At 40.7% G+C, this 26592-nt stretch overlaps 1 protein-coding gene across 30 annotated transcripts in view; it reads right to left on the bottom strand.

The window, feature by feature from the left end:
* Positions 1-10218: 10218 nt before the first annotated feature.
* LOC124381709 (neurexin-1a-like) overlaps positions 10219-26592 on the bottom strand; it is a 316092-nt gene continuing 299718 nt past the window's right edge. For 19 of the 30 annotated variants that reach the window (XM_046843553.1, XM_046843570.1, XM_046843564.1 and 16 more), the window contains 2 exons: positions 26400-26487; positions 10219-11404 (listed from right to left, as the gene is read on the bottom strand). In XM_046843553.1, the coding sequence (XP_046699509.1) occupies positions 11100-11404; positions 26400-26487 (393 nt within the window). In that variant the 3' untranslated portion in view covers positions 10219-11099. The remainder of the gene's footprint in view (positions 11405-26399; positions 26488-26592) is intronic. The other 11 variants (XM_046843558.1, XM_046843571.1, XM_046843572.1 and 8 more) reach the window with 1 other exon arrangement.

Genomic DNA, 26592 nt, shown 5'->3' with positions numbered 1-26592 from the left:
TGTCCTCACTATCCACTGTAGGGTCTTGCGATCCGAGACGTTGCAGTTCCCAAACCAGGCATGATGCGGCTGCTCAGGATGCTTTCGATGGTCCCTCTGGAGAAGCGTGTGAGGATGTGTAGTGAAAGCTGTGCCTTCCTCAGCTTTCTCAGAAAATAGAGATGCTGCTGGGCTTCCCTTGTTATAGAGCTGATGTTGAGGTAACAGGTGGGGTTCTCTGCAAGGTGAACACCAAGGTGGAGCAGTCAATTTGTGTCCCCCTGAAGTCAACAACCATCTCTTTTTTGTTTAGTCTACATTCAGAGACAGGTTGTTCGCTTTACACATCCTCTGCACCTCCTTTCTGTTGGCAGACTCCTCTGTCGCTGATGAGACCCACCACGGTCGGGCCATCAGCAAACTTAATGATGTGATTTGAGCTGTGCTTTGCTCCACAGTCGTGGGTCAGCAGGGTGAACAGCAGGGGACTGAGTACACAGCCCTGAGGGGCCCTTGTGTTTAGTGTGATGGTGTTAGAGATGCTGTTCGTGATGCGGACTGCCTGAGGTCTTCCAGTCAAAAAGTCCAGGATCCAGTTACAGAGGGAAATGTTCAGGCCCAACAGGTTCAGATTCCCAATCAGGTGCTGAGGAATGAGAGTGTTAAATACTGAACTGAAGTCTATAAACAGCATTCACACGTATGAATCCTTGTTTGCGACCTGCAGTGGTTCTAGCGTTGCAGGCAGCAGGGTCTTTATGTGCCCCATGACGAGCCCCTCAAAGCATTTCATGATTATAGGAGTGAGCGCAATGGGACGCTAGTCATTGAGGCATTACGCAGATGGTTTCTTCGGCACGAGGATGATGGTCATTGTCTTGAGGCAAGTTGGAACAGCAGCACTGCTCAGGGAGCTGTTGAAGATGTCGGTGAGAACATCTGCCAGTTAGGCTGAATGTTAGGGACCCCAGTAACGCTTGATGACTGCTGAAATTTGATTGGATAGAAACACGAGCCTACAATGACAGAAATGCTACAGAACAAAGGGAATTGACTATTGGAAATAATTTAAGACATATTGATGGACAAAATTATAGTAAAATGTAGATCAGTGATTGAGAGTTAAGATCAGCAGAGAAGGCCTATAAAAACTGAACCAAACATACAAATACATGATTTGCCTTTCACCTCTGCAATATTTCTACCCAACAGCTATGTGTTGGCTGATGTGTGTTTGATAGGATTTTTTTTATGGTTTGTGACAGTCTGTGTTTTTACCAAACACGTTATCAAAGCGAATCATTTCTCGACACTAAAGGACTGCTTTTTCGCATGTGTCATGTCTTACGGACGTTCCTGTCACCACGCTAGCTTCCACACACAGCAGACTGAGAAAAGAGTTGTCAAACAAAGGTGTGAAGAAACTCGACAAGTGCAGTCGCGATGATTAAGACTGTGCTACAATCCAATTCATGTAGCGGTTTCTTCTGAGAGCTTTTTATTTCTGATGATCGAGTTATAAGATAGCATTAAAAGATACATGCTAACATTCTGAAGGAAAGAATTATAACGGGTTCCTTTCCTAATGTTTGTCGGAAAACAAATACAGTCAACACAAGTTGTTTAGTGAAAAGCTAATGTTAGCTAGTCTATGCTAAGCTACATTAGCTGTGGCTTAACAGTTCAAGCTCTGGGTTGCTCTATTTTTATTATTATTATTTACATACTTTTCTTTGCTATTTACATGTAATTTACTCACAAGAATCATTTCTCTTCCCATGATAATCTTTTTTTCCAAATCATAGTTACACATGATTCATTTTAACGTTTCTTTTTTTTTTTTTGGCCCGAAAATGTTTCATTTTAAGCACTTTATCGTAACAAGATTATGGTCAACCAGCAGACCAACAATGTGAACAGTTTACAATTTAATCAACTGCTACGGAAGAGTCCAACATTTCTGTCTCTAACAGAAGAACTTGTGTGAGATGAAGACCAGGAGAGAAGATGTTAGCAGACTGCCTCACATTCAAACACTGAGGTGGAAGGTTTGAGGTTGTTTTGGAGCAGGGAAGGTTCGAGACCAACATGGCTACCGTTCCATACTTCAACGGCATGTGATTCCGTCTGGACTGCAGTTCATTGGAAGCGACTTCACTGTACAGCAGGAAGATGGAGGTGGGAGCTCAGTGGTTAAGGCATTGAACTTTGGATTGGAAGGTCACATGTTCAATCCCCCCACCACCACCAAGCTGCCACTGCTGGGCCCTCCCATGCTCAGTTGTACGTCGCTCTGGATAAGGGGGTCTGCCAAATACTGCAAATGTAAATGTAAGAAGCATACGAAGCCGAGTACTGCCCAGACACTGCACCCAAATCCTATTAAACTGTTCCTGGTTGAACTTGATAACGTCAAATAGTGAACATCTTGGTGAGTTTTTCAGGAGGGATGGCAAATTATTTCAGCGGAATGCTTGGAGAAACGAACTGTCCAGATGCCGAGTGTGTGAAGCTGTTCAAGGAAGGATTTTCCAATTAAATTAAAGTCTGTATCTTTTTATATATATTTTGGCCAAAGGAAATCTTCATATTGTTAATTTACTAGGATGCACAGAAACGATCGACGTGTCTCTCATAAACCACAAGACTCGATGTTTCCAAACTTTTGACAGGCTTTGTAGAGATAAGCAAAGTTATACAAGTCTATGTGCAAAGCTGTACACATGCATTGCTATTAGGAAAAGAATTTATACACTACTGAGATGAGAGCCATTTACCACACGCGGCATGCTTGCGTTTGGATAGACGTAATTCTATATGCAGTAATGGCTTTCTTTGCTCGAATGATGCGCAATCGAACAAATTTCAAATCAATCACCCTTGCTTGATGGGAAAGAATTAGAAAGCAATCGAACGTCGTTATGACGGCGGTGGCGCAAAAAGAATCCAGGGATGTCCAGGAATCATGTGGATAAGAGCTGGCGCAGGAGTTACTTAATGAAACCATGAAGTGCTCTGGGGAGGGCATGAAAATATGAACGTGTAGGAGATATAAGCAGAGACGCATGGAAAGAAAACCTGAATCTGGGACGAGGTGATTGAGTGAGTGTGTGGGGTGAGGGTGGCTTGCAGAAGCGTGCACAGAAGGTCCATGCTTTTGCTGGTATTCCTACAGGACATTTAAGCAAGCAGGAGATACTATTTAAGCATGGTTTCTTGAGGTTCTAGTTCCTAGGGTGGACATTTGAGATTTACTTGTAGACTAACTGTTTTAGGGATTGGATGTGTGTTGCTCTTTGCAAAGCTTTTCCTAAAGTCAGGAGTCCCATAATGAGCCACCAAATATATGACCATGCCTCGTGGTCAAATGGGTCATTGGCGTAATCCCGTCCATGGCTTGGTTGCAGATCAGATTTCCTCACTGCTTGATCTCAAGGCCCACAAATGTCCCATGGCTTCACTGTATATCCAATTACTCCTTCCCAGATTGCTTCATCGCCTCTGCTCCTACTGTAACCGAGGCAGGTTTAACAACTTGCTCGTTTTGTTTTTTTCCAGTCTCTCTTTCTGAGCTGCAGAAAGATGCATCAGGATCCTCAGCACGTAGTGAAGATTGCTCGTGAAAAGGCTTTTTACGGAGTTCCGTGATGTTTCTGTTACTGTATAATGCAGCTCCGTGGTACATTTTATTGACCTTCTCAACCTTTTACTCTCGGAGCACAACGCTAAGCTCTTGTAATCAACTTTTTTCTTTCGGCCTCCCGTTGTTGTACTGATTGAGCCTTCAGAGGTTCATGTGAGGTCCACTGTGTCTTTTGTTTTACACTGTGATTTAATGCGACGCCATATCATATTGTCTACAGAATTTTGCTTTCAAAAATTGAAAAATCCCCCCCCTTAGCATGAAGAACAGCTTTACACACTCTCAGTATCTGGACAGTTTGTTTCTCCAAACAGTCAGCTGAAATACATGGTGGTTTTCAGTAGAGATTTCTTTACGATTCAGTTCATCCCAAAGCAGTTCAATAGGATTTAGGTGCAGTGACTGGGCAGACCATTCTGTGGATGGATGGATGGATGGATGGATGGATGGATGGGTAGGTGGGTGGATGGGTGGATGGATGGATGGATGGGTGGGTTCTCCAGATAATGTTTGGGAGCTTTGACATATCCTTCATACACGTTGTCTTGTATGGTCAAGCAGTTCCAATGAGCCGCAGTCCAGATGGAATTACATGGTGGTGAAGTATGGAATGGTTGCCATGTTGGGTCGGGATTCCTTTTACCCCATCCTTCCAAAACAACTCCGAACCATTAAACCTCAATGTTTAGGTGTGGTTGTGAGGCAATGTGTCTTCTCTCCTTGTCTCTGTCTCACAATTTTTTCTTTCAATATCCTAGTCTGTTAAGGATTACATGAATTGACAATGATTTGAAGCATCCTACAGCCACAAAAAGATCTTGTGGTTGGTTCTCCAAGATGGTTGGAAAAACCTACCTGCTGAGTTTCTTAAATTGCATGCAAGTGTACCTAGAAGAATGAATGCTGTTTCGCAGGATAATGGTATCGATTTTGTTTTGTATTTACCATCAATTTCGATCATTGATTGAAGAACACTTCTATTTTTGAACGCATATATATAATAAACAAAATAAGAATAAAAGTTTATCGTCATTGTTTTTTTTTTGTTGATGAATTCTACATTTCTACTGTGTCAGTAAAAAAGAAACAGAAAACCGGTAAAGAATGCAACATATTTTTGTAAGCGACAAAATTTCCAACAAAAAAAAAAAAACAATAATGAAGACTCCTGGGTATTGGATACAAAACAAACCACAAAAAAAAAAAAAAACTTGAGTGTGACAGTCCCCAGAAAAAAGAGCTGTGGCAGATCGTCAGATGATCAGTAAAACACACGTTTGTGTATAAAACTGCACAAAAATTTACCAGAAATAAAACGTTTTTTCTTTTTTTTTTTTTTTTAAACGATATTTGTATTTATTAAACCGAATGGTTGGGGGTTGGGGGGGATTCTGAGATGGTACAAGGAATAAACCTTGAGAGGAACCAGATTCCAAATGAAACCTCAATAATTGACACATTTACATCAGTAGACTTCTACTGGGTCTTGTTGACATTTCACACTGTACATACACCAATAGGAGCAAAAGTATCAGGACACTTGACTTTTCCAGCCCATATGAATCTCCACAAATCTCCAAGTCTAGTGGAACATCTCAGAAAAATAGAGGTTATTATAATGGCAAATTGAGACTCAATGAGAACTCCATACAGATGGAATCCGAAGAGTAGGCTGGAACAAATTTTTTTTAGAATTATTTCCAAGGTCTCATTTCTTTTCACTTCATTATTTTTGAATTCGTTTTTTCATCGAAGATTTGCCCTGCCTCTGGTTCACCAGCTCTTCTTTATTACCTACCAAAAGTGGTCCGATAACCCCAACCATCAGAACACCTGACAAGACCTGTCCCTCATGTCAGACGAGCTCTGGCTTTGAAAGATCCTGAATTTGATGCTCAAAGTCACTTAGATCCTTAAACTCATCCATTACATATTGTTTTTTGTACTAAATCAATCCAATCAATTTTCGAATTCTATTCTAAAATTAAGCCATTTGATTTTGGATCGGAAGGTCAAAAATTCAAATCTCACTACCACCAATTTGCTGGACCCTTGAGCAACGCCTTTAACTGCTCAGTTGTGAGTCACTCTGGATAAGGGCATCTCTCAAATGCCATAAATACAGTACATTAAGAATTAAAAAAAAAAATTAAGCTTTCGGAAGAGCTGTAATGCTCTTCTTGGGTATGCAGTACATTTATTTAACCGTCATCATCATTTGTACCGCACACTTAATTCATCATCTTCTTCATCATTCAAGTATCTTCACCGCTGAGTACCCTTATAGAAATTTCCGGGTAAAAATGACTTAGGTTTAAGACTATTGAAAGTGTTTAAGAGCAGAGGAAATCTTTATAAGAGTGTTGGGACGGTTTATAAAGCCTTAAGATATCCAGGTATTTTGAATACTGTACTGTATACATATTAGGTTGCCACTTCATGGATTATCGCCTATCGCGGGGATGGGGGGGATGCGGGTGTGGGGTCTATGGAACGTAATTAATTACTAGATATGGATTTTTACATCCAGCCAAATGTTTACATATACAGTATTTATTGGTTGATTTGTAAATGCACAACCTTCGGTACTCTCTTCTTGCACGCGACCTTCATCTTCATACCGTATATTTGACTTGACTTGATATGAAGCTTAAGATTGAGCCAGGCAGGAGGAAAAGAGGAAGCCCAAGGAGGAAGTTTATGGATGTGGTGAGGGAAGACATGCAGGTGGTTGGTTTGGCAGATGTTGAGGTCCAGGTGATCTAGAGATGGACGATAAGCTCTGGAGACCTCTCCAGCCAAAAGAAGTAAAAGTATATAAAACCTCTTTTGATGATTCATGAAAATGAAATATACTTCTATGGCATTTGTTTTCTTATCTAGAGCGACTCACAGTTTCCAGTTCTACAGCTGCATATTTAAAGGTTATGGGCCTTGCTCAAGGGCCCCCGCAGTGCCAGCATGGTGCTTGGACTGAACCCATGATCATCAAAATATTATTCATTGAGCTATTGCATCCGCAGGGTCAATTTTTTTTTAAACATTGTGTTAAGCACAAACTGACTCAGCACTTTTTTTAATACGCTTCTATACAGACTTTTAGGACACAGTAAGATAAAGTCGGAAAATTCGTAATTAAACTTGTTTCCTGGGATGAACAGTAACCGTGATGTGCTTTTAAAACCTCAAACGACTAATCCTGAATTAATAATGGAAGCATTTGCACTGAATCCTCTCTCCTCTCCTGTGAAAACGAATGAGGAAAATGAGAAAAGGAATATATGGGAATATTGACGTGTTTTTTTTTTCTTAGGCTTTTTATGTTCAAACTCTTTACACTCTCTTTTCCATACACATTTTCGCATCCCCCATTTACTCCCTGTTTGCTGTTATGAGCTCCATTCTTCTGGGAAGATGTTCTAGATTTTTGTTCATTTCAGCCACAAGGGGGTTTAGTAAATCAGGTACTGATGTAGCTGAGGTAGCAGGAGTTTCCTGGGGTGCAGTCGGCATTCACGTTCATCCCGAAGGTGTTCGATAGGTTTCTATAGCAGGAGATCATCTTCTCGAAACCAAGCTCTGTAGCCCACCATTCGAAATCTCAAGATGTTCCAGTCCATCGAAATTGATTCTATATTTACGATTGTGTACGTCTGACTTGCAAAGTGAGAATAGATTGGGAAAGAACCATATATGGGAAGATGTTCCACTAGATTTTGGAGATATGTAGTGTTTGTAAGGTCAAGTAGATGAAGCGAGAAGGCTTGGGTCTGTATCAGGAGATGTTCCATGTTCTCCCTGAACATGGGGCATCTCAAAACATCCAATAGAGAAAGGTCAGGTGTCCCAAACAACCAAAAAAAAAAGGAAAAATTCTGGTACATTTTTTGCCTCTGTTTTAAAATTCTCCTTTTCTATTCCACACGGTGTTCTGCAGTGTCTTCGTGTGTAATATATTCATGTGTGAAGCGGCGCTATGGTCTCCTCCTGTTCTCCTTCATACTTGCTCATCGTCGTCCTGCTGCTGTGCAGATTGTCCCGCTCGATGCTCCAGCAGTTCTTGCTTGTTGTTTCTGTTAACCGCAGAAAGCCAGATGTGGTGTTAATGCTCCTGAGCACTGCAGATCTGTACATCTCATCTTCCTGCTGCTCCAATTCAGAGCGTCTCTCTCTATCTCTCCACCTTTCCCCGGTCTCTCACATTTCTTTTCTCCTGGGGGCCGTCTGCTTTTCATAGCGTATTCTCTTTGTGCTCTTTAGGACAGATAGATTACAGCCGGGTTTCAATAAATTAAACAACTGGAGGTAGGAGTTGAAGCAGAGGGAAGTCTCTGGGCAGCTGCTTTAGCTGCTCTAATGTAAAGTCTGGAACTGAACTCGAATCTCGAATCTGATTGGTCGGAAGTTGTTGATTTTTCATTTAACTATTTTTAATAGGATTTTATTGATATAGCCCTTTTTTTTTGTGGTGGGTCAGTGGTTAAGGTAGTGGGTTACTGATCGGGAGGTCAGGGGTCTCCAGCTCCAGTATTGCCAAGCTGCAATGGTTGGGCTCTTGAGCAAGGCCCTTAAGCAAGGCCCTTAATCTTGCACTCTGACTCTTGTATACATGAAGAAAGGATTTCACTGGGCTTTTAGCACATCGTCCCGAATTAGCTTGACCGAATTAGTCCTAATAAGTGAGCTAATTTTGACATTGCCAAGGAAAAACTCCCTGAGACTTCATAAAGAATTTCAGTCCAAATGGACTCCCATTTCCTGTTCCTGTCTTGTTGGTTTTTAAAAGCGATTCTCGGAGTAGAGCCAGAATGTTGGAGGAAGCCGTTAACAGTTGATCACTTATTTTACATCCAGTTTGTTAAAGAGCCCATGAACCCAAACAATTCCAACAATAAAATGGTGAGAAAATGAGGTCTATTTTGAATATTTAACATTGGGAGCAAACGATTGATTTGAAACATTTACGATTTCAGTTTCAGTGCAGAAAACGAACGAACACAATGCCCAAGGACCATTTCAATGCTGTTTTGGTTTGTTTTACCATCCTACGGTTAGTTTTTAATAATTTACTAAAAGATGGAAGAAGAAAAAAGTAAAAAAAAAAACGCTAATGATGCTTTAACAAAAATGGCTGCATTCATTGTTTACTTTTGCAAAATGTGACACTGTGGTATTAATTTTTTCATTATTTGTTTTAGATTTTAATATATATATAGATACACACACTGTATGGACAAAGGTATTGGGACACGTCAAAACTGTTATCCCAAACCTGAAGGCGCACAATTGTGTATTCCGTTTTTGGATGCAATAGCATGAGATTTTGCCTTCACTTGAACTTGGAGACCAAAAACCTGTTCCAGCACAACAATACCCAAGTGCACAAAGCAAACTCCATGAAAATATGCTTTGCATGGGTTGGAGAGGAAGATTTTCCTGCTATTGAGCGCCAACACTATTGAACACCTTGGGGATGAATGTGAACGCTGAAGACTGCACCCCAGGAAACCTCACCTGCATCAGTACCTGACTTTACTAACACCCTTGTGTCTAAACGACTACATGCACACTCCAAAATCAAGTAAAAACATCTTAGTAAAAGAGTTAAGGGAATTATATTAGGAACATTTTGGCAATATTGTTATGTTATGGGGCTCCGTTTTTTGAAGCTTGTGAAACCGGGAAAAACCCAGGAAATATCTATATATTAGCCGCTTTATTGTTTAAGCCGCGGGGTTCAAAGCGTGGGAAAAAAGTAGCAGCTTATAGTCCGTAAAATACGGTAAATAAAATGTATATTAAAAATATATATATTTTATTTTTATTATTATTATTATTATTTATTTTTTTTTATATAATTTTTTTAAATTGTACAAATATTTAAAGAAATCCTAGAACACACATCACACATGAAGTTCACTTAGGTAATATTTTATTTGCTCGTTTAAATTTTTCAAAACTATTTTTAAATTTTTTCTTTATATAATAAATCATGTACTTTGAGGTCAATAAAGAATCGTCACAATTCGAAAACAGAAAATACTGTAGAAAAAGAACAGCACTGGTAGAATTTGAATAAAAACAAACAACCAAAACAAAAAAAAAACCTGAAATGCACCGAATGCAGGTTTAGCTCGTAGTCTGGACTTTGCTCTCGTCTCGCTCGTTCTCGTGGAGCAGGAGAGCAGAGACTGAGAAGGACGACGTAAAGGCTGGAAAAGGACAAAATGGAGGGACAAGTGCACCCACGCACTCGTACACATGGCCTGAAAGGATGGACAGATTAGCGATGGACTGCAAATTGTGAGATTTCCAGGATTGCAGGATATTGTTAGGAGGTTTTTTTTTTTTTTTTTCACACCTCATTTATGGACAAGACAAAATTTCTGGCTGTACCATCAGTTTAGTGTTGAGCAGGAAGTCTGGGGGAGCCTTAAAGATTAGCTGATGAAAGCAACTCATATGTTTTTGGCTTCGTGATCAAATCTATACCTAGCAACATTTACTAACATTCATTTTTTTTTTTTTTTTCTCCCTTTTTTGAATTTTTTTTCTTACTGAAAAAAAAAAATAAAACAAAAAAGTTCAGCCCAAACCATGATCGAGGAGCAGGTATAATTTTGCGTCTATACAACAGGCTATAAAACACCACTGTCACAGTCCAGAGAGCACATTTAGATGTTGGTGTATAAACATGTGTAATAAGATACTGTTGCGTGCATCAAGAGTTTCTCGAATGGTCGCTTTTCTTTTTTTTTTTCCCGTTCATTTGTATGTTTAATGGCCTTACAGTTTTCCTCCGGCTGAGAACATAAGGCTTTGAGATTGCTTTCGAGATTGCTTTTGGATCCCCCTCACTCTGGCAGGCTTTTGGCCGGTTTCCTTGCGTTACGTTTCGTTTCCGGGAGGCTCTTGAGAACCTTCGCTGGTGTCTCTCAGTGCAAAGAACAATCACAACCTCTTCTTCTGATTGTTATTCTTTTGGCCTGGCATGTTTTTTCTTTCTTTTTTTTTGTGTGGGAAAACATTCTGGCAGGATTGACACATTAGCAGTAGTCTCTCTTACGCACAATCCTGGCATTTCGTTGGCCCAGATGGGTTTCATATTGATAACCTGCTTTGCAGTTAATTATCAGGTATTTAATCAGCCATGTTTTGCTCAAATGCCCCCTTGTCCAGCTGACGCCATGCCAGCACTGTCCTTCTGCGCCTGCCATCGGGGACGTGAGTGAAACCTTCAATCTGCAGTGTAATGCGATATCTTAGATAAACAGACTATGCTTTTTTTTTTTTTTCAAGTTGTCTTTTTTTTTTTTTTCTCCTCCCCTCCCAAGTTCTTGCTATTTTACACAGGATATGGTACTGTTTTATTCTTTCAAATAGAGGGAAGAAGAAAAAACAAACAAAGCAAAAAAAATATATATCCAGAAGTCCTGAAAAAACAAAAGATTCTGGAGCACGTCCAGCGAAAGAGCAATCAAACGTAGTACTCCTTGTCCTTGTTTGTCTTGGTCTTGGTGGTGCTCTTGGCCACGTTGGCTGGTTTCTCCTTAAGGACGGTGCCGTTAGACTGCGCCGAGTTGCTAATGTAGTTGCGGCTCTCGTCCACACGATACGAGCCCTCGTCCCGGTTGCGGTATTTGTACATGGCGTAAAGGAGGATGAGGATGCACAGGGCGGCCGCTGCAACGATGCCCACCACCATTCCCGTGGTGCTACTGGACTCACGGACCACCTCCACCGGGTCGGGGTACCCCTTCAGGCCCGGACCTGTCGGGCTTGCTGTGCAAACACACACACAAACACAAAGGTTAATCTATATTCAAAGTTTACTTTATTTACACATATGCATCACAAGATTCTGGATTCTGATTGGTCAGAATGTCACAGGTATATATTATCGAACTTGTTCAAAAAGCAATTATTTCTATATGAACAATAAATATGTTGTGACTCTCCATGCAGCAATATGGTCAGCTATTGAAACGGTCATGTTTTCTGTAACGAAAGAACGATTTTATCATTCAAATTCAAGAAATGAGTCTCCAGGATCAACACTCAGCAACAAAACATGCATTGTCCTCATTGGTGTCCCATACATATTTCCTCTAGGCCTTCAGTGGTGTCTGGCCTGAAACAATCCACCTCATAATCCGATCGTTATGATGCCACGTCAATATTGTAACGAAATGTGAAGGACGTAAAAATGCTGACATTATCGGACGCCTGCTAGATGGCCCTGGAGTCAGCAACTTGAAATCCGATTGGTTAATGTAATCTGACACTTGTAGAAAAGAAATGCTATGAAATAAAGAGAATGGTTTATTGGGAATAATTTAATAAATATTCATGGACAAAGTAATTTTGATAGAGATTAGGACAGAAGAGAAATCCTTGCTGGCCCTGATGGCCCTCCATGGGGTTGTCCCTATTATGAGATGCAAAGCCTCTTGTATCTCCTTTCTGCTTTTCCTGCTATAAAAAAAACAAGCCCTTTTCAACTTCCTGTTTTCAATCTATATTCCCCTGAGCTCAGGGTTTGTTTAATTCAAAAAAAAGAACACAGAAATGAGAAAATTGTTACTGGATCACTAATCGCAGGGCCGACTTTTGCCGCAATAAGAACAGATGGCGAGCGCCTGCCCAAATTGACGTTCCCAAGTCGGTGGCACTAACTTGGCACACCGCGACCACGTCCTCTGGAAAACTGTGCTGTAAGTGATCCTTGGCTGCACGTGCAAGACCGAAACAATAATGCTTTATTCAGGGGGGGCAGCACCTTATCGAAAAGAGCAGCAGAGTTCTAGACAGACCCGCGAACAAATGCAAATGTGCAGTTATGGTGCAAATTAGAAACGCAGGCAGCTTGGGTCCCCAGATGAAACCGGTGACCGCCCTTTTTAACGTACTCTAAACGCTTGATAAGGGGGGGATTAACGACTTCAAGCCAGTGCTTTGGGAGCCATTTGCCTCTTTGAATGGGAAACTGATTACATATCAGCAAGCCTCCATTATGTACGAGAGCCATCCAAATTATAATCCGACTCCCATCAACTCTGATAACACTCGGCACCGTAACCCTTCATTAGTCTCTTTATCTCTTTCTCTTTCCTGCTAATGCTCTGGGCTGATGAAACATCTCTTTATTCACATCTACAGTATACATTCCTCTACAGACAATGATAAGCCTGTTTTTAGTATTTTTTTTTTCTCAGGCTCATCAATTATTTTAGAAAACATGACTGATCTTTTTATATCTTCAGGCACCACATTGGCACGGCCTTTCAACTCAACCTTGGGAAGGCCAGGAGCTTTTACAAATTATTGCTTCCTGAAAGTCTGATTTCACACTTGGTCCCTCACTCTTCTGGGAAGATGTTCCACCAGATGTTGGAAAGTCCTTGTGGAGATTTGTGCTTATTGAAAGGGCATTAGTAAAGTCAGGTGAGGTAAGGAGGCCTGGGTTGGTGTTCCAATTAATCCCCAAGGTGGTCAGAGCTCTGTCACAGTAGATCTTGCACTCCAAACTAAAAAAATGTGTACAAGGGCATTCCAATGCTGAGACGGGTTTGGATGTCAAAGTTCAAGTGAAGGGACAATTTCATGCTACCACATCCAAAGACCTCCTTTTTCCAAAAACCTTTTCTTTTAAGGACCTCGTCCAAAGACCTCCTCATTAAGAGCTCCTCTTTTCAAAACTTATTCAAATACCTCCTGTTTGCTTTGTTTGGGCAAGAACCACATATAGCTGTAAAAGTTCTCCATGCATTGAATGCTACCAGTCCGGTTTGTGCATCTCAGTGTGTTTTATATTGTAGAAGGTAAGTCCAGAGATGCCAGCAAATGCTGAAGGACAGGGGAAAGATGCCTCAGGGAATGGAGTGTGACTGAGCGTTGGAATGGATTAGCGCTTACTGCAATGGCCGGCATTATCCCTTCGGACAGGTGTGAAGCAAACTCAATCCTTCAAGGCAAAAAAAAAACAAGGAACCTGTGGGCCGTCACCTCGTCACGTAGGGAGAGGGGACGCCGTATAGCTTCGGGTGTTTGTTATTCAGGGTCAGAGAGAACTGCCAAGAGATATGCATGGATAGGTGGAAACCGAGACGTCGAATAACGACCAGTTAAAGATGTTGATTTATATTTGCATGAATTAGGTTTGGACCACCCACCCCACCCACCAGATATTTTGCTCTAGCATGGTAATTGAATTGCATGTAGAATGCTAATGCATGGCTGATTTTAATTGGCGTCATACCTTTTTAGATGCATATGTTGAGCTCAATTAAAAGGTAAATTGTCATCAATACACCGAAAAAAAAAAAAGAAAATCTGTCTTTTACTGCTGTCTTTGGTGACTTAGGTGCGAGCTCTCCTGCAGTCTGACACTTTCTGTGTTTCTCTTCTTCCTGGAGATGGGAAGCTGGCACGATGAGCCCAGGCTGAGCTTCACACCCGCTGCCTGGACTGATCTGTTGATTGGAATCACACTGGGGCCTGGCACTGGGACAGCATGCAGCTATTATACACTACCTCCAGAGCTGCACTTATTATACTCACACCAATCCCTGTCTAATAACATCTAACCCAAGATCTGATGGCAAGATTCCAGTGATATGGGTTTGAAGATGCTAAAGCTACAATATAGTGGTTACAGGGGAAGTAAGAGCGCAGTGGTTAAGGCTCTGGGTTACTAAAGTTAGGCGTTCAAGCCTTGGTATTGCCAAGTTGCCACTCTTGGGGCCCCTGAGCAAGGCTCTTAACCCTCAGAACTCCAGGGGTGCCCCTAACATTACTGGGATATACAAAGATGGAATTTCAAAAGTACATGTAACTAGTATAAAGCGTTTTTCTTTTCTTTTTTTCTTTTTTTAAAGGACCAGCTGGTTTGATAATATTCCAATGTATCTATCTCCAGCCCATTTCTATTCTTTTTTTTTTCCGGTCTTCAGGGTTTCCAACACGATTCGGAGATCTTCACACACTTCCAGAGGAACACCAAACTTTTTTCCTGCTTTATTTCCCACAACACGGCTTCCCAATAGAAGTTTTAATTTTTATCCATTTTTAGTTACTGCAAAGCTTTGACACTGAAGACTCTTTCCATTTACTGGTTTGATTCCTTTTTTGCAACAGACTAATCCTCTATTAGCATAAATACCAGCTTTACCTACTTTCAGCATCCAGACAGTTCATTTCTCCAAACATTTAGCTAAAAAAAAAAAGCTGTTCCTCTTGGAAAACTCGCCATTAGTTGGATGTTTTTTCCCAGAGCAGTTTAATAGGATTTAGGTTTGGTGACTGGGCAGGCCAGTCCATAATAGATGGATTTCACTCCAGACGACCGTTTGGTCCTTAAATAATGCATACAGAGCTTGGACTTACGAATTGTAGAACCAAAAAAATTCAATATAAGTGAATGATGTGTGTTTATCCCTGATGAGCAAATTTGGGGCGACTGTGTAAAGGAAACGGATCGTAAGAGGACGAAACCTTGAGAGGAACCGGACTTAAAAGGGGAACCTCATCCCCATTTGGTGTGATTATAAATCATAAAAGCAATACAAAACACCGGTAAGAGAGAAATAGCATGAGCACCGGAGTATGTGATTATGAATAATGCCCTTTCTACCATCCAATACAGCCACTGATTGAGCTGTTACTATAGAAGCGCATTCATATTAACACAAGGGCAAAGTGCAGAGCTCAGAACACCTTCTCGCTCATATTTAACACAAAAGCACTCGTGTAGACGAATAACACGATACAGCCATGCAGGTGGTTCTTTCTCCTGATTAAATATTAACGTAGAAAATGCAGTGGTTCTATGGCGGCAGGAAAAGGTCAGATTTGGAAAATTTCGATCTCTGCAATGAAGCTCACGGTCACTGACTAAACATATGAGGTTATCATGATCGTTGGACTAAATGAGATATAGAATTTTGAATCTTTCCAGGTTTCCTTCGTCCGACTCGCCATCTACACGCACTCTGCTCTTTCTCAGCTCGCCGTTACTACTGTACGTGACGCCTTCAAGTTTTTTAAATAGCGTGGGCCCTTTAAAAATTTCACCCGTGTGCACTCAAGAGTAAAATTAGGTAGCCACAGAACAATCCCTAGAATGAAGCCATTTTCGATGATGGCCCAGCAAGAGGGTGGTACAGGACAGCCAAAGTGTGTGTATGATAGGGAGGAAGTACAATGATGAAATGATTTCGCATATCACAATAGGGAAATCTCAGAAACGGGGTTCCGTATAACCGAACTTGGGTTATCTAAAGTGAAGAGATGAAGGATAAGGTCATCAGTATATACAAGATGCCGCATCATGCAGTGGAGATGTGTTGGGTGTCTGAGGTCGCCCAACACATTTTTTTTTTTAATCCAGCAATTCAAAATGGAAAATAAAATGTGCAATTAAAAAGACAAAATGACCTTGAAAAAGTACACAATATGGACAATGTTTGTGAAAACCTGAGCATGGTATGGAACACCCCAGTCCCAGATCTGCTCTTATAATAACTCTTTTGGGTTTCTTCATCCCAGATATCAAACCATGTGAGGAAATGTTTAGTTAAAAATTAAGTTCTATATTGTTCTAGTTGTGGGTTTCTTCAGGGTTTCTTAATCCCAGCTCTTAAACCATGTGAGGAAATGTTTAGTTAAAAATTGTGCCCAAGTTCTATGGTGGTTCTAGTTGTAGGTTCCTTTAGGGTTTCTTCATCCCAGCTCCCAAATCCAGAGGCTACAAATTGACCCTAAGATCTATATTGGTTTATAAACTTGGATGAAGAAACCCACAACCAGTTTTGTGGGTTTGTTCAGGGTTTCTTTATCTGAGCTCTTAAACCATGTGAGGAACTGTTTCAGTTAAAATTGCCCCTAGGTTCTATGGTGTTCTCCTGCCTAGCACCCAATGTATTAGCCCTAAAACCATTCTCATAACCATGAGCAGACCAGAACCAGGCTCCAGCCCATATCTATAATAAAATGGTTACTGAACTTGAATGAAAAGAATACGGTGTTAAAGAGCACTTTGTTGAATGTGAACAGAAGGAGCCTTTGGTGTGTCTGAGGATTCCTGAGACTATCCCGAGGTGTCGCTTGGCTACAGATTCGAGCTTAGCTGATTAGCTTTAAAATGTCTAACAAGCTTGTCTGGGCCTCAACTTTTGCCAACATCTATAAACCCCCAGTCCATTGTCTTACCATGCATCCTGGCAAGAAGAGCAGAAGCCGCTAACTGGTTCGGAAACACAATCAGCAGAGATGAGAATACATACAGTGTTTTGAGTGATTTTTCCTCATTTGTTGCTCACAAAGGGATTTATTTATGAACAGAACATGAAGGGAAGCGAGGAAAGGAGGTCGTTCCGGGCGCCTCACGCTGCACGGTAACGGCCTGATCATGTCAGCCTTACGCCGTGACGACCGGACAACACGAGCAGACCTTTTCGTTAGTGGGATTGATGAGCATCGGAAGGAGGACGTTCTCGGGAACGTCAACACGTTTCTCATCCTTGCTCGACAGTAATGTCCGCATCGCACAAATTATGGCAACGCGAGACTGTCAAGACGAACAAATAAGCCGGCGCTCTCCGTCTGCAATAGGGCCTCTGGGCCTTTCACTCTGGCCTGAAAGAAGGCACGGTGTTCTGTATAGTCCTGCTGGCTTCACCGGGTAAGACGGAGGGGACGTAAGGCTATAAATAATGTATGTATTGCTTATTGAAAGCATTAAGCGCCGGAATAGAAGAAGCAAACGATCCATTTGGGATTCGTCCTGTTTTTTAAGCGATCTGTCTCACATCCCAGCAGGTTTCCAAATTGAACGCCGTTATGCTCAGACGCTATCTATTAAGGCAAATGGAGGACGGATCCTATTACCAGAGCCTATAGAAACTACCCCCAGTAGGTCCTGCGTTTATATTGACCTACAGCCGACTTAACGTACATCTCAATCGTTCAGCGGTAAACGGCGATCGTGATTCTGCGATCGGATTGGGCAGAGGGTCTTTTTAGTAGTGTTTAAACATTTGTGTCAATGTTTGCCCATTGCAAATTTTACATTTTATGGTGTTTGGTGGACACCATCATCCAAAACAACTCACAGCGATTACATTTGTATAAGTGAGCGTTTGAGGGTTAAGTGCCCCCAAAGGCAGCTTGGGGATTTAAACTTACAACCTTCTTATCAACATCTTAACCAATGAGCTTCCACTTGCTATGTGTGATTGAGGCAAAATGATTATTTGAAATACATTAATGTATATTATGATGGTGGTGTTGATGATGATGGTGTAGTGGTAATTATGATGGTGGTGGTGGTGATGATGAAGATGACAATGTGGTGGCTATTATGATGATGTGGTGGTTAATTAAACTATGATGCGGTTGTTATTATTATTATGACAGACCATTATTATAGTGATGAAGATGGTTTGTTAATTATAATGACGATTTATGATGCTGATGTGATGGTTTATTATGATTATGATGATCATTTGAATAATATATATTTATTATGAAACGCAGTCGCACCACATGACGCGCTGTGGCGTTCCGTCTCGCAGCCAGGTCAGACTGCCCGAGTCCGATTGTTTTGCAGGAAAAGGAAGTCTGTGCGCATTATTTTGGTCTTATTCAATTTACATCGGCTTTCTATTAAGTTTCATATTGACTATAAAATCTTGCTTTTGACCTTCAAAGCCCTTAATGGCCCGGCTCCAGCGGATCTGGCCAATCTCTGGGAGCCATTACAGTCCATCACAATTACTTTATTTAGCTGATTCAGGATTTCTGCTGGACTCCACGATTGCTCGAGACTCGGTGTGTATGTGTGCGTGTTTGTGTGTTGTGTGTATGGGGCCAAAAATGTGAAGGAAGTGTTTCAATGAAAATCAACAAACTGTATCGGGTTTTTTTACAGAAATTTCCATTTGCAGCATTTAGCAGACGCCCTCGTCCACTGCGACGTACAAAGTATTGATAATGGGTATTTATTTCTTTTTAATTATAAAATTTTTAACACACTTTCTACTTCTGTGTGTTAAATATTTTTTATTTGAAAAACTATTTTATTTTATGCAGCTTGATATAGTTTTTTTATTTTATTTTATTTTAATCTGGATTTTTTTATTAATTTCTGGATTTGTTGATTTATTTATTTATGTAATGCAATTTTGTCCTTGTGTGCTCATAATTTATTTTACATTCAAATTAAACGTAAAGAGAAAAACAAAAAAGTGCTGATATTTATTAAATTATTCATTTATTTTAAAACCAATTATTAGTTTTTTAGCTTTCACACATTCTTGTAGCTGCAATTATTTCTAAAGTAATTAAAGTGTAATCCGATCTTATTATAATTTTCATAATATTATTATACGATTATTTAATTTGGAGAACGTTTCTTTTTTTTTTTACCTGAAAGCAATTGTTTCACATTTTTATAACGAAGTTTGGCGATGATAGGAAATGGAAATGTTGCCAGATATATTTGTTTAGTGATACATTTGGATACATGAGCTGCGATTTTCCTGCCAGCACCACCAACCCCTTCACACACACAAATTTCAACTAATTAAAAGATAAATTAGTTTCATTAGTTTCTAATTATTCGTGCTAACTGTCACATGATCAGCCATTGGTTCCTGCCTTTTCCAGTTATATGTGGTTCCTCCCCAAACAAAAATGTGGAGCCACACATGTTGGAATGTTTGTACTATGAAAATTTCCCTATACTCAAAGTAGGAGACCCAAATCTGTTCCAGCATGATCCAAAGTGTACAAAGCCAGCTCCATGAAGATACATGGGTTGAAGTGGAAGATCTCCTGCAATAAAGATTTGACCTCAACCCTATTCAAATTGACTCTCAAGAGAACACAAGCCCACTCCAAAATCTAGTGGAACATCTTTCCAGAAGAATGTAAAAGTGCTGATTATTGTAATTGTGTATAGTTGAGGCACAATGTTTGATAGGAAACTTGGTTCTTTCCTATTATTTTGATACCAACCTTTAGAAAGTTGTGTAAGGAGCCAGTTCAATAACTCTTGTGCATCTAGGAGCTAGCTAATCGCAATTTTACTCACAATCTGAACAGGTTGTTGGATAGCGAAGCATTGTCGTGAAATATGACATAATCAAGATCAGTTTCTAATCAGATTCCAGGTGCGTGCAATGTTTTGTAGTGGATGGAAATATTTAAATGCGATTTAATTCAATGATCGACGAGTTGTGGAATATTTAGTCCCAAATTCTGGACGTCCTTCTGCAATAGTGAGGACAGTGGAAAAGATCATTGAGATCTCTTTTATCTCTATTATGGATATTTACGCCAGGCGCTGCTTTCGCGAAATTAAGAGAAGCCCTTCTGCTATGCTATGCACTGCAATACCATTTCAGGCCATGGGGGGGGTCACATTTTAGCGATTAAGGTATTGGACTTTAAAACAGAAGGTTCTGAATTCAAATCCCAGCACCAACAACTCCACCAATCATAATTTAACCAGGCTTTATTCTTAGCACTCGTCTAGTCAGCGCTAAATTACCGTATCGTTACCGTCCAATGTCTTTATTACCCTTTCAATACCAGACCCACGTAAAGCTTTGATATGAAGATATGCTTCCGAGCCTCAGTACCCTGAGGTGGATTTCTAAGAGCAAACTGCGGCGGAAGAAGTTACTGATCGGACAACGGAGATCGGCGGTTTAAAGGACCTCGTTAGATTTTCTGCGCACGTTTCACCATCGCGCCGTCTGGATGAAGCAAACGGCCAGGTTTATAGAAGCTTGCGCTTTTTATTAGCCTATAAAGCGAGTAAAATCGTAAAGTCGCACTCACGCTGAGTCGCCGCGAACGTCCGTTTACGTGTGAGGCTTCAACGCGACATTAGCCTCTTCGCGCTGATCGAATGAGGAAGTGCTGTTATGGCAAAATAATTAACAACAAAGGGTTGGGGTGGGGGGTGGAGGGCGTAGGGGGTGTTTTATTCCTTTTATACCACGGCAGTTTTCAATTACAATGTTGAATTGTACGTATGAGACAATGCGCAATAATGATATTTTCCCTTCACTTGTTCCAGTGTGGCACAAAAAGTGCACAAATATAGAGCTCCTATAGAGCTTCAACCCTAATGAACACCTTACCTAGATCAGTATCTGACTTGTAGGAATCTCAGGCATATGTCCACAAGCACAAGTCAAAATCCAACGGGACGCTTCCCAGAAGAGTGGAGGTTATTATATTATGTTCAGAAAGCCAATGCTCAGGGTTTTTCAAACTTCAGCCATATCATTTATAGTAACAGGTCGTTCATTGGGGGTTGTTCTGCAGACCGACGCAATCTTCTGTAAGTAGACTTTGGAAGGCGTCTCCAGTGTCAGGAAGTACATTTTTGGGCATGTTCAGGACACGTTAATGTGACGAGGAAAAAAAAAGAGAATGAGAAAACTACTATAATGTATTGCATGAACAAAAACCTTAGTGTCGCAGCTTCACGGTAAACACCTTCTGCAATTATTTCCTTGAGCTACCGATGTTCCATATTTTGTATCAGATTCGATTCGTGGCGAACACTATACGGAGGAGCTGCAAGCGTTTGCTTTGCTTTTATTACCGTTATTGCATGCTTGTCATCGACTCAGTCCGAAATGGGAATTTCACGGTTCAGCGCTCGCCTCGTCCAAGCAAAGACCGGAGCGAACCGGCATGCGGGTGTATACGTTGTTTACGTTTGTTCTACGTGACGCCGGAGGAGTGGGTCGGAGGCTTGGGCAAACAGGAGGACGGCGTGAAGAAAAGGAACGAAGGAAAGGAACTTGAGCAAGGTGCAGGCCAATCAACTGCTCAGTTGTATGAATGTAAGATGCTCTGGACCAGAGCGTTGACCAAATTCTATTAAAGCTAAATATATATATATATATTTTTATTTAAATGTTTTTTTTTTTTTTGAAGAGGGTATTGTTACTAAACCCTTGATTCTGATTGGTCAGATAGTGCTGATTTATTGTTTCCCCTTAAAAGTCCAGCTGTATGTAAAAACCCAAGTTTTATACTAATTCTCTGCTTCTAATATGGTTTCGATAGTAACAGCTAAACAACAGGGACTCAAACAGTATGCATATTAATGCATATTCATGCATATTCATGCATTATGCATATATACTCTGCATATCACTACCAATATGTGGGTTATAAAATGTTGTATGTACAAAATAAAATGTCGTAATGAATTTTTTTGTGGCTGTTTTATTCTGAGATCATACAGTAGCTGCTTCAAGAAAATATCCAACCCTCGTTTCAAGATCGTACGAATATTTTCTCACGTTTTCTCACATCTAGACGAGCGACAGCAACGTGTAAAAAACCTCATTGTACCCAAATCTTGTGGCTTTGCTTTATGTTGCATTAAGGATCTGACACCTTTCATAAACGTTAAAGTGAAGTGAACCGATAAATGTCAGGATTCACCTTCGTCTTCGTTTCTCGCCAACTTAATACTATTCAAATTCAACAAATAAATTTGCCGCCGTGAATGGGAAGCAGTAAAAAGCTTTATCGCAGTAAAATGGCATTTTCTAAACCGCAATAGCGCAAGTTTTTGGTGCAAAAAAAAAAAAAAAAACAAATTGTATTTATTTATTTATTTATTATTATTTTTTTTAAGAATTTACATATTTAGAGGCTCATCTACATATTCCATTAATTTCTTTCACTTTATTGGAAGTCTCGCTCACCTCAGCCTCTTCCTTATTTACATATTTCCGTGATTTTCCTCTTCGTTTTTAACGCCTGATCAAAACATCTCATTTCCAGTATTTTTTTTTGCACCTTGATGTGTAAGCGTATCTCTTAATTCCTCTCATCTTGTATTTTCAAAACTACTTAAGATTGACATTTTTCTTAAATACAGTTATAGCTTATATATAGTTCAGGTACGTTTTACTTAAACTGCTCATTTTGCTTAGTTATATATTCTTTCAGTTTTACGTATCTCACGTATGAGATTAATAATGTAGTGTATATATATTTTTTTTAGCATAATTGTGTGTATTTAAATACATATGCTAAATAAAATACTAAATACTGCTGGATGATATTGATATTTAGTGTTAAGATTCACAAGATTCATCATCACCGTCTGGCCAAGAATTGAGAACTCACCATTACTGTGCTATCATGCATTTCGGTCTACAGTACTAATGGAGAAAGAATGGATAAACGGTAGGAAAAAAAGGGAAAGAAATCCCATTCCTGGGAATTCAAAACAAAAATCTCTACAACATGCTTAATCTCGTCTTAGTTCTAAACTCAAAACTCTTCTCAACTCTCCATGTTCTTCAATCTGAGATTAAATATTGATGGTTCTCATTAACGCACGAGGAAAAGTTACGAAGGGGGAGAAAAAATTCGTTAGGTACAGCGAATGTTTCCGAACCACGTTTTTAGCTCGTGCGGAAGGAGAGCAGCTCATTTGTCTTTCCACTTGTCAGGTTTGACATGCTGCTGTATATCTCACCACTTGTCTTTGGGCAGATTTCAAAACTCGGCTCATCTATCGCTTTTGTTCCCGTCCTTCAGCGTGTTGCTGAGGCGGGGATTCGGGCTCGCTGCGGTTTCTCGTGTTCGCTTTGCTGCACTGCGATCTAATCTGGTGCCTGCTGGAAGATTAGCTCCGACCCCTCTGCGCCACCGGAGCTTTCTTTCTTTCTTTTTTTTCCCCCGGCTGTAAAAGAAATAGGGCGTGACGATAAATACAGCCAGGGATCGATCTCACTCGTTTGCTGATAGCGCTGCCACTAGGAACAGGAGGTGGTGATGGGGGTGGTGATGGTGGGGCGGAGTTTGCGTATGATCTACAAGCCTGTTGGACTGACCTTGAGGAGTGAACAGACCTCAATGACATCATAGCATCCCTTTGTGTACTATGGGGTGTAACCCAATACAAATACATTATTCACAGAGCTTAGAAAGCTTGTGTGAACGGTTTACACGGCATCTGGTTCAGACCCAATAATATATGGAGAAAAAGTTTGTGGACACCTGGTTATAAGATTCGTAAGAGGTTTTGGAACATCCCATTGAACGCCTATTTACTCTTACAATGACCTCCATTCTTTTGGAAAGATGTTCCACTAGATTCTAGATGTTGCTTGTAGAGATTTGTGGAGATTCCTTCAGCCAGTCATGTGCTGATGGAAGTGAGAAAACTTTGGTTGCTTTTCCAATACATCCCATGTTAAGCAGATCTTCATGGAGCTAGCTTTGTGCACTTTGTGTCAGGATGGAACAGGTTTGGGTGTCCCCATCCGAATGAAGGGAAAACTTTAAGATACAACTGTTTGAGGGGGAACTGCATACAGCTGGGAAAGTCAGGTGTCCCAATACTTATGTTATTCTGGAACACATATGGACAATTGACTTTTATTCTAGTCTGAAATGTAGAGAAAAGAATTCTCGTGGTGGTGTTGGTCCAGAATCCAAAATACTTCAAGGCATTTAATCAACAGCAAAAAAGCAATTAGTCCTGGATGGAATGCTGAGCCTCATTTTTTGTATAAGTTTTCCTATTTCAACCCTTACTAGCCCATGCGTATCGGTCCTTACAGGATCTGGATCTTGTCGAAATCTAGACAAAAAAAACAGCGTCCATGAAGGACTCGGGTACAAATTTCGAGTTCGGAGCCTCAGGGAAACATCCCTTTCTTGGCAGTAATAGATCCCATCCTTTACACGTGGGATTGATCTTGAACAAGTAGAGCAGAATCCAGATATTGATCAGTATACACTGTTAGCGCCCTCCTCCCTCTCATTACCCCCCCACCTGAACTATTGGCTACGATGTTGGTGTCAAGTCACTATGGTGTTTTTTTCCTTTCTATTGGCTTCTGCAAGTGCTTCCCAACTCTCAGATCGTCCTCATTTGACCTTGAGTGAAATACTAACTGTGGCATGGTTTTTCCTGACAAAGCAGACCTCAGTTTTGCTCCAGGAAGCGCTACAACACCGTTGTCGTTTTCTTTCTTAGCACAACCCAAAATTTTTTCTTTTTAAATTACTGTCGTATGGACAGTAACATTTATGTGGGGTTTCGTACGAAGCCCAGATGAGTTAGGACTGTACAATCATTGGATTAAATTATTCATTCCATTTTTGTGTCTTTGCAACCTCTTTAGACAGAAGCCAGTTTTTAGTTTTATTTCATCTACACAAAAAAGGAGCCTGGAAATGAAGCATGCTTAATTCAAGAGCATAAGGTCAAGTTGTCATCAAGAAGAAGAAGAGCTGCAGACCCGTTTGAAGATCTCATCCAGTGTTACTTGTCAGAGCATTAAGTAAAGAGTTTTGTTCGGTGTTGTGAACGTGTACACACTTTACCACAAAGTGACAAACCAGGAAAGCTGGAGAACAAAGTACAGACTTTTCATCAATAAGAGGCGTAGTCCGCAGGAGCCAAATCTGGTGAGTAGGAAGGGTGCGGATATAATCTCATGTGGCACGTTCCCTGTCAATCTTTATGCACGAGTTGCTGAACGGTTTCAATATTTTCCGAACCTCTGTATGTCAGAATAGCACCAGTTAGCACCTTTTTGATATCACCTCAAAAAATACTTTGAGTTTAAGGTGCTGGAATTCTGATCAGAGAGTTGTAAATTCTAAAAACCATCAGGATACCACTGGGCCATTCCCCCTCAATGGTTTAGTTGAATAAATGAGATAATTGAGCCACCCTGCATCTGCTAAATGGCATAGATGTACCCAGTAAGTGCTCAGTCACCTGGGACTAACTGGAGGTAGAGATGCATTGGGGAAAATATGGATCATTGTGCCCAGACGATGGAAAAAAAACATAGATGAGAAAATCGTTTGGACTAAAAACCAAAGACAGGCCTAAAAGCATGGATTTTGATTATTCTGAGGTAAGAAACCAGAAAGGATCTAGTCTAGGACCTAGTTACGTAAGGTAATACAGCATTCTGCATAGCCTAAGACGACCCTTGAACACAAAGAGTTAAAGGCCTTGCTCAAGGGCCCCAACAGTGGCAGCTTGACAATACCAGGACTTGAACCCCTGACCTAAACCTTAACCACTAAGCGACCACTTCCTCTGATGAGCCTCTTAACTGCTTTCATATCATTCCAGACTATAAAACTCTGAAACGTCTGAAATGTGCTCGAATTTATGCCACCATCACACCCCAGAGTGTTCATTACAACATTGTGCTCGAAGAATCCAAGTGTTTGTTTTCCTCGGAGGTGAGAGAAAGTCATGGTTTAGCACACCAGGGGCATGTCAAATGTAATCAGCATATGTGAACCAAGAGAACGTAAAAACAACACAATTCCAAATCCCAGAACCGAGGCTCTGCGTATTTAGTAAGACTCACAGACATCACAGACTATGAGAAAATGCTGAAGAGCATCAAGGTGCCATCATTGCTCCAGACCTCAGTCTTCTGTCTTCATTTACACCTCATAACTTGTCATGTTCATGCATTAAGCATTAGAGAAAATGTAACAGATGCCACAAAGCCTTTAAGGTATCGCGAGGCATGACTCATTCTTCGAGCTAATGCCGCTTATCGTGCAGATCACCTTTTGGGGAGTGTAAATAGCACCCGTGAGGTAACGGACATACAGGTATAGCAACATAAGACCTACATAAGATGACGACCGACACTCGAAAACAAGGTCTACGCAGGTTTTATAGGAACTTCAGTGGAGCATTTGAAAGTGGAGAAGGATGTCAGAAATAATAAAAGAGATGACTAACCTAACCCACCTGAGCTCGGCTCACACGGGTCGATATCCTCGTCGTCGCTCGGACACTCGGCGGACGCCACCAGCAGGTCATCTGTCGTCTAGAGGAAAGAAAAAGAAAAAAAGAAAGTTTATTTACATGCATGCACTTGGGTATAATGATTTCAGAATCCTCAAAAGGCAAAACAACAAAACAAAATAAATTG

This window comes from Silurus meridionalis, chromosome 28, assembly GCF_014805685.1.
Source record: "Silurus meridionalis isolate SWU-2019-XX chromosome 28, ASM1480568v1, whole genome shotgun sequence".
Classification (NCBI taxonomy): domain Eukaryota; kingdom Metazoa; phylum Chordata; class Actinopteri; order Siluriformes; family Siluridae; genus Silurus; species Silurus meridionalis.
Note: the sequence above shows the minus strand (reverse complement) of the source record. Positions and strands in the feature narration are given on the sequence as shown.